The sequence below is a fragment of the Impatiens glandulifera genome, chromosome 5 (assembly GCF_907164915.1).
Source record: "Impatiens glandulifera chromosome 5, dImpGla2.1, whole genome shotgun sequence".
In the NCBI taxonomy this organism is placed as follows: domain Eukaryota; kingdom Viridiplantae; phylum Streptophyta; class Magnoliopsida; order Ericales; family Balsaminaceae; genus Impatiens; species Impatiens glandulifera.
Window position 1 is genome coordinate 20,293,810 of NC_061866.1, and position 9,186 is coordinate 20,302,995.

General features: G+C 35.1%; 1 protein-coding gene across 1 annotated transcript; it reads right to left on the bottom strand.

Moving 5' to 3' along the window:
* Positions 1 to 1,852: 1,852 nt before the first annotated feature.
* On the bottom strand, positions 1,853 to 8,013 carry LOC124939996 (plastid division protein PDV2). The gene is made up of 3 exons (XM_047480471.1): positions 7,664 to 8,013; positions 2,520 to 3,153; positions 1,853 to 2,097 (listed from the first exon to the last, which is right to left on the bottom strand). Exons 1-2 carry the CDS (start codon positions 7,934 to 7,936, stop codon positions 2,524 to 2,526), a joined length of 903 nt encoding a protein of 300 aa, XP_047336427.1. The 5' UTR covers positions 7,937 to 8,013; the 3' UTR covers positions 1,853 to 2,097; positions 2,520 to 2,523.
* Between the last annotated feature and the right edge of the window lie 1,173 nt (positions 8,014 to 9,186).

Below are 9,186 nucleotides of genomic sequence, written 5' to 3' on the forward strand. Positions count from 1 at the left end.
ATCGTTTTGACGATCGAATGACAATTGTTTATTTGTTTGCTATAAATACCATCTATTAGGTATTTACACAAATTATATGTTTTCATAAACTCCGGTGTCGATTGTTTTGACAATCGAACAAAGATTATTTATTCGTTTGCTTTAAATACCACCTAATGTGTATTTACACAAGTTATATGTTTTCATAAACCCCAATGTCGATTGTTTTGACAACTGAACGGTAATTGTTTGTTCATTTGTTGTAAATATAACCTAATAAGTATTTACACAAATTATATGTTTTAATAAATCCTATTGTCAAATGTTTTGACGATCGTACGATGAATGTTTATTTGTTTCTGAAGAGGTTCTCTCTTAAGAACTCAAAGGGTTATCGATTAAGGGTAGGAAGACCTAAACTCACACATCACACATTCCGATCCAAGATCAGATTCAGAACTGAGAAATCAAGATCGAGAGAATATCCAAAGAATAACGAATAACATCTTAATGAATTGTTCTTCATTAAAGATTCATGTATGTTTCCGTAACTAAAATTTATCTCATTTTATCGACATAAAGTATTAAGATTATATATATATAAGGATTAAAGATCTAGACTAAAAATTCTAACAAAATAACCTCCTTATACTTATTAAGAATTATTTTTGTGATATGAACAAAGAAGGACAAAACTCTTGATCTTATTGTATAAAAAAAATGTAATTATAATATATATTTCAATATTTTATGTTTGTGATCAAATTAATATATTTTATTAAAGGAAGGAATGCAGAAATAGAGAAACGAGAACCGTGTAGTTCCCAAAGTTGATTTAGTGGATGATGTTTTTGTCCATTAAAATCATGGTATTGTGTTTGAGATGGGATCAATGACGACTATACAAATAAGAGGCAATATTTAATATAAAAAAAAGAATTGTACAGAAAGAATATTATCTACAAAATTAAATGCAACAATATTCACTAATCATGAATAGTACAAAGTAGAAGCTCAAACAACGAGATTAAAGATTAAGAAGAAGTTGAAGCTGAAACTAAGAAAAAACATAGACCGATGCTAAATTTGAGAAGAAAAGGTTTGATATGATGTCAAACTTTCTTGTAAATAAATCTCCAATTGATCCATCTCCATTGATATCACTCATTCAAGTCATCAAGTCATGATATCATGATTTAACGGCAATTCATCTACATCAATGTTTATCTTACATTACCGGATAATATATATGATATTAATAATTTTAAATTTTATTGTAATGTGATTACTAATTTTGTAGATGGTAGGAAAGTTGAATTCGGATCATGAAAAATATAATTTGAATGGCAAAGAAGAAAAATGTAGAATCGTAGTCATCAAATAAACAATCCATAATATCTTTGTCAACCACAAAAGCTGAATTAATTTCAGCTGAAGCATGTACTTGCCAATATGTTTGGTTAGGAAGAATTCTTGAAGAAACAAAACATAATTACTCTGGTCCCATCAAAATTTCTTGTGACAAAAATTGTCAAATAATCAAGTAATGCATGAGTATTGTTGTTTTGCAACTGTCAGTCAGATGTAATTGTGCTTTATTGGGTGTTTGTCAAGATCAAAGAGTAAATTGAAGAAGATGATACATCAATTTAAGAGGTGTTAAAAGTAAAATATGATATGTAGCTAGTGAGTCATGAATCATGATGATGTCTTAAGTTGTTCCTTTATTTAAACAAGTTATTTCCTTTTATTTAGGAGTATTTTACGTTTTACTTAGTTTGATTAGTTGTGAAATTAGTCGTAAATTCACGTTTTAAGTTAGTTTCTTAATTATCTCACTAGTGGTTAAAAGGTTGATTATATAAAGCCCTCATTTTCTATGAATAAAGTAGCAAGAGAATTCTAGCATTTTCAATACTAATCACACTAGTTTACATGAATCTCATCCAATATTTCACAACAACAACAAAAATTCCAAATGGGCACATTGTTTTATTTGGGGAATTTTGAACAAAAATATATATGCAATGCAGGTACCAGATCGATGAACTGAACTGACTGACACATGCTAGAGAAATACACTGCTAAAGTTCTCCAGGAAGAAATAGAACACCAAAGCTACATGAGAAAATGACAATTTGAATTAGGCAAATAAAATGGCTTTAATTCATATAAAGAAGGCCATGGAGAAGAATGAAAATCACATCTCAGCAAGGGGAGTTACTAATGCAACATCTTTGAACTGAGGTTATCTTTAATGAAATCATTCAAAATCATGAATCATAAGTTCTTTATTTTTATTACATTTTAAATATTAAATACATAGAATAGTTTAATCATTTAACACAAATTATCTCTTTTTTTCACCAACAAGGTTTTGATTTTACAAAAAAAAAAACGTGGAAAAATGAAAGCAATTTCTTTGATATCTCCCACTTTGATAACAAATTTTAACATAGGTCCAAAGTGAATAGATGTATGAAAATAAAATTTTCAGAAAGAGAAGACCATGTACAATGGAGGAAGATATTGAAAAATACCTGTTTATCCACATCCGAAGCTTACATCAGGTTTAGCGACAGCAACCGCTTCAAACGGAACTTCAACTCTCTCTTTCACAATACAACGCATTTCACCATTTTCCACTAACAATACCTTCCCCGGAGGACATTCACCCACAGTCTTTCTCTCCCCTCCACTTTCTTCATTTTGAAAGATCCTGAATAGATTGAATTCTGCATCCCTCCTCCTCAGCCTCGGTTCAAATCCAGTTAATTGCAGGACAGAAACTAAACCAACAATCATAAGCATTGTTTTAGCCGTTGCATTGATGAAGAATCTAAACCCTTGGAATGATTTCTTAGCTTCACAATCTGAAGGAATCTTCTCCTCTGATGGAGCTGTAGATAAGATGATTCCATTTTGACCAAACTTCCGTTGGGCTGGAAAGTGAGATTCCGATAAGGAGGATGACTGTGGTGGCCTGCTGGGATATGGAGGAAGAAGGAGATCGTTGCTAACTTCAACCGTTTCACTGGCAAAACATGTCGCCTCATATATAACTTGAAAATCTTTGCCTCTGTACTCCTTTAGTTTCTTAAGCAGCTTCTTGCGGCTGAGTTCGATTTCCGACAGAGCTGATTCTTTCTCGTACCATTGTTGCTGCTGAAGTTCCTATCATAAAGCAAAAGGAAACAGAGGGGATTAAATGAACTGCGGGCATTGATATTTTCTTTTATTTGCTTTTTCACTAGAAATTATTCAAAATTTTAAATTGTTTCTTGGTAGCTATGTTTTGTTTATTACATCAAAAGGCAATGTATTTTCACACATACACAATAAAAAAAAAATTTGGCTTCATATGGAAACATTTTTTTCTGTTTCTAAATCTGAACCAGGGTGAGAAACCACCAATACATATTAAATCTATGTCTATTAAGTTCAATTTCCAGATGTCATCCCTCCCATCTGAATTTAGAAAAAAAAATTAAGCAGTTGATAAACTTAGCAGTAAAATAAAAGGTTTATAAACCATAAGCATTTAAGCTGCTATCTGCTCTAAGAGAAAAACTAGTTCAACAGCAGAGTAGACTAACCCCTACAATATTAACAGAGATGTTTTCTGCTTTAACTGAATCAAAACATATATGCCAGTAGGAAGAAGTTCATCTGAATAGAAGTCACAATAATCACAATTCCATATTATTCAGAGTCAATCTTAACCATACAAGAGAAACTAGCAAAACTCTGATCAATTAACTGTCATAATCAGACAATCCACTTAGAAAACAACCATAACTCTATATAGAATAGTTCACATTTTAGTTATAGATGTAGAAATTCTGAATGCTAAATATAGACATGATATTTTAATGTCATTTCTTTAAACATGTCTGTACTTACTTCAATAACTGGCATTTAGTACTTAATTTCAGATTAGGTTAGTGATGCGGTGCGAGTCGAAGAGATTGGAAGATAATCTAATTAAGGAAGGGATTGGAAGATATATTCTAATCAAGGAAAGGATTATAATATATATTCTAATTAAGGAAGAGATTACAAGGGATATTCTAAATTAGGTAGGGATATTCTTGTTATGGAAGGAATATCCTAAATTAGTGTAATTAAATTGTAATTAGACGTAATTCCTAATTTAATACGTGTAAGTCCTATAAATACCCTGAAGGTATTCCATTGTAAGGAGAAGAAGATTATTAATCAGAAAACGAGGTTTCCTCAATATCTATCGACTTTCGGTATTCGTAAGAATCAACGAATCTTGATAAAGGTTCATCCTAGCCACGCACGCTGCATCAGTTGGTATCAGTTTCCAGTCGACCCTGAGGTATGCCGCCCCGAAGACAGCCGCGCAACCCTACCCCTGGTGCTGATGATGGTGACCTTGCTGAGTTGCGACGTGAAAACGCTGAGTTTCGCCGTGATAACGACGATTTGAGGCGGCAGGTTGAATGGTTGACGCAACGGATGGATGCATCTATGCACATGCTCCACCCTGAAGATGATGTTACGATGACAGATGAAAACCCTTTCGGTGGTCTTCGGAATCGATCCCCTGAACGCCCCAATCATCGCTGGGAGCAGGCTTTCAGAGTGGACATCCCTAAGTTCGATGGTAGTCTATCACCGGAAGAGTTTATTGATTGGCTTTCTCAGGTTGAAGAGATTCTGGATTTCAAGGAAGTTCCTGCAGATCGTCGTGTACCCCTTGTTACGACCCGCTTACATGATCGTGCACAAGCATGGTGGCAACAGTTGAAACAGACACGTGTTCGTCATGGTAAGGCAAAGCTCACGAATTGGGACAAATTCAGGAAGCATATTAGGGCTGCGTTTCTACCATATAATTACGAACGTAACCTGTACCAACGGTTCCAGAATCTTCGTCAGGGTTCTCGTTCTGTGGATGACTATTCCACTGAGTTTTACACCTTTGTGGCTCGTGTTGACCTGTCTGAGTCCCCTCTCCAGTTGGTTTCTCGCTATATTGGTGGCCTTCGCCTCCAGTTGCAGGATATTTTGAATATGTTTGATCCCTTGACTGTTTCTGAGGCACATCAGCGTGCTTCACAGGCTGAGAAACAGCTTGCCAGGCGCGGTTCGGGTAGCTTTGGAAAACAGGTTGTCCCCACTAGTGGCATTGGTTCTTCTTCCCAGCCGGCCCATCCCACCCTAGCCCCCCCTCGCGGCACTACAGCCCCCCCGCAGGGACGTCCCGGTGGCTTGCGTTGTTTCAATTGTGGTGAAGTTGGCCATCGCCAAGCAGAGTGTCGCAACCCAAAGTCCACCAATCGTGGTCTTTTTACTGATGTGGATGATCCTGACTCTGCTCTTCCTTCAGATTCAGCCCCAGTGTATGATGTTTATGATGATGAGGCAGCGGAGGAGTATGTTTCTGGTGATGTTGGCCCCCTTTTGGTGATTCGTCGATCATGTTTAACCCCTCGTACTCCTGACAACGAGTGGTTACGCAATAATCTGTTCCATTCCACTTGTACCATCGGTGGCAAAGTTTGCACCTTCATCATTGATGCTGAGAGTTGTGAGAATGTGATTTCTGAGGTTGCAGTTTCGAAGCTGGGTCTGTCCACTGAACCTCACCCCAAGCCTTATCGCCTGTCCTGGCTGAGTCAAGATTGTGTTGATGCCAAATCAGCCCAAGAAGGGTGCTGCCCCCACTCATCATGCGTCCCCCCTGCCACCTTGTTGTCTCGGGGTCCTTTTCAGACCGCCATGGTTGAATCTGGCATGGTGTTTGCTCTATTTTGTTCGCTGATTACCTGTGGTGCTAGTTCTGAGGTTCCTATTCCAGTGCAGCCGCTGTTACAGGAGTTTGCAGATGTTTTTCCTGAGAATCTGCCTTGTGCCTTGCCTCCTTTGCGTGATATCCAGCATCACATTGACTTGGTTCCAGGTGCTGCCCTACCCAACCGTCCTCATTACCGCATGAGTCCCAAAGAACATGAAGAGTTGCGTAGACAGGTGGAGGACTTGCTGGCTAAGGGACACATTCGAGAGAGCCTTAGTCCCTGTGCTGTCCCGGCCCTTCTTACCCCAAAAAAGGATGGGTCTTGGCGTATGTGCATTGATAGTCGTGCTATCAACAAGATTACAGTGCGTTATCGGTTTCCTATTCCCCGGTTGGATGACTTGTTGGATCAGTTGGGTGGTGCGTTATCTGATGCTGTGGCTGTTGCACAGCTTTATTTCAGGGATGTGTATCGCCTTCATGGACTTCCTGCCTCCATAGTTTCTGATCGGGACACTCGCTTTGTGAGTCACTTTTGGAGGAGTCTTTGGCGTTTGGTTAATACTCAGCTGAATTTTAGCAGTGCCTATCACCCGCAAACTGATGGCCAAACTGAAGTTGTTAATAGGTCTTTGGGGAACCTTCTGCGCAGTTTAATTGGGGATCATCCTAAGGCTTGGGATCTGAAGCTGCCTCAGGCCGAGTTTGCTCACAATCATGCTGTTAATCGCTCCACTGGTTTCAGTCCTTTCCATGTGATTTACGGGCTGTCTCCGCGTGCTCCTCTTGATTTGTTAGCGCTGCCCAGCAAGGTGCGTCCTCATTCCACTGCTGCGGATTTTGTTGGTCAGTTGGCTCAGGTTCATCAGACCACTCATGACCGCTTGGTTGCTGCTACTGCCAAGTACAAGGAGAAGGCTGATTCGAGAAGGCGTGCTGTTGATTTTGAAGTTGGTGACTTTGTGTGGGCTATTCTGACTAAGGATCGTTTTCCAGCTCATGAATATAGCAAGCTTGCTGCTAAGAAGATTGGTCCTGTTGAGATTGTGGAGAAGATCAACCCCAATGCTTATCGTTTACGCCTTCCCAGCCATGTGCGTACCTCTGATGTGTTCAATGTGAAGCATCTTGTTCCTTTTGTGGGTGAGTCTTCTTCTGATGAGGATGATGCGGTTCCAGATTCGAGGACGAATCTTTTCTACCCTGGGGGGAATGATGCGGTGCGAGTCGAAGAGATTGGAAGATAATCTAATTAAGGAAGGGATTGGAAGATATATTCTAATCAAGGAAAGGATTATAATATATATTCTAATTAAGGAAGAGATTACAAGGGATATTCTAAATTAGGTAGGGATATTCTTGTTATGGAAGGAATATCCTAAATTAGTGTAATTAAATTGTAATTAGACGTAATTCCTAATTTAATACGTGTAAGTCCTATAAATACCCTGAAGGTATTCCATTGTAAGGAGAAGAAGATTATTAATCAGAAAACGAGGTTTCCTCAATATCTATCGACTTTCGGTATTCGTAAGAATCAACGAATCTTGATAAAGGTTCATCCTAGCCACGCACGCTGCATCAGTTAGCTTTTAGGTTTCCTATGAATAATTACAAATTCAATCTGAATAAATTATGTTGAACTAAAATTATGCATAAATTCGATGTCTTCCTTAGAAATTAAATTAAATGATAAACATTAATCGATAATCAAACCAATGTAACAAAATAAAAAGTTGAATGCTTGTTATTTGCCTCAGATTTTATATGGTAGAAAAATTCTACATGAATTGAACGATTTCAAAACAAAGGATAAGTATATTGATATAGTATGACCATGAATCCTCATTTTAGGTTTTCAATAGTGACTTTAGCAAATTACTAAACATATGAAGCTTAGTTGCAACCAGAAAGAACCTGCAACGAAGCGAGCTGGCCTTCTAGAGATGCAAGAGCGTCGCGTATGTTCAAAAGGCTATCGACTCCTTCTTCATCATCTTCTTCTTCGCTGACGCCGTTTGCTTCAGCTCCCTTGGAGCGAATCCCATCACTGTATCCATTCTCTTTCTCTGCACCTTGCTGTAGCTTGTTCACCGTCTGCTGAGCCGATGCATTGTGGATGCATTTGGTGATCTTGGTCCTGAGTTCCGAAGCTCGAGCCATGGCCAATTGAATGCCATCTTCATCCATCTCACTCTCCTTCTCAGTATCTCTCACTCAATGGGAAGGGTTTTGATATTTCCAGTTTATAAAGTGAAAATTAATCTAACTCAACAAATGGGAATAGTTAGAAAATGGAAAGTGATTTTTGTAGCTCATTCATTTTATTTAGACCGTACAATGTAAGGTTTTTTTTTTTTTTTTTTTTTTAAATATCATGTAGGGTTTAATTATTGATACAAAGAAATATAATAGTATAATATAAACTATATTACTTTGTTTTAATCATTCATTTTATTTAGACCTATAATGTAGTTTTTTTTTTTTTAAAAAAATATCATGTGGGTTTAATTGTTGATACAAAGAAATATAATAGTGTAATATAAAGTATATTAACTGTGTTTTAATATGCATGGTGGTGTTACATTTTTAATATTAGTATAAAAAATAATTTCTAATTAATCTTCTTAGTTACAATACTATTTTTATATTATTTAATTTTATTATATTCTTTATTAATATTATATATTTTATTTAATTTTAATATTATTATTATATATAATTATTAAAAATGTTAATATATTTTAGATAGTTCAATATTTTAAATAAAAAATATTTATTTACTTTTATAACCAATAAATTTATTAAAATTTATTTTATATATTTACTTATATTATAAATAGTATTATTTATTTTATATATTATTTTTATTTTAAGTTTATTTTATTACAATTATTATAAATATTTAAATTAAATAAATATAATTTACTGTTTATATTATAATTAATTTTTTATATTTTAATTAATATTACATTAATTATTAAATAAAAACATTACAATAATTTATAATAATAAAAAATATTATTTATAATAAAAAATAAATATATAAATTAAAAATTCATATTTTCACTTTAATTTATTAAAATTATGAAATTGTCATTTTATTCTTATATTATATATTAAACACAAAATTATAAAATATATACAATTTCTTATAATTTATATCAAATATCAATAACTTATATAATTTATAATAATCCTATATTAATTATACATTGGGAAATTTGAAAATTTGACGAAATGACCTTGAAAAGGGTCTTATTTGCATTCGTAGTCACCGCATAATTTTTAATACCTTGGTAACAATTTTATTTTATTTTGACGAAAATCTCATTGCGAAACGGGAAAGTCCATCGCGTTTCGCTAAGGGAAAATGTGTGAAATGTCCAAAATACCCTTATTATTTAATATAACTTCGACATCTTTTTTTATTTATCTTA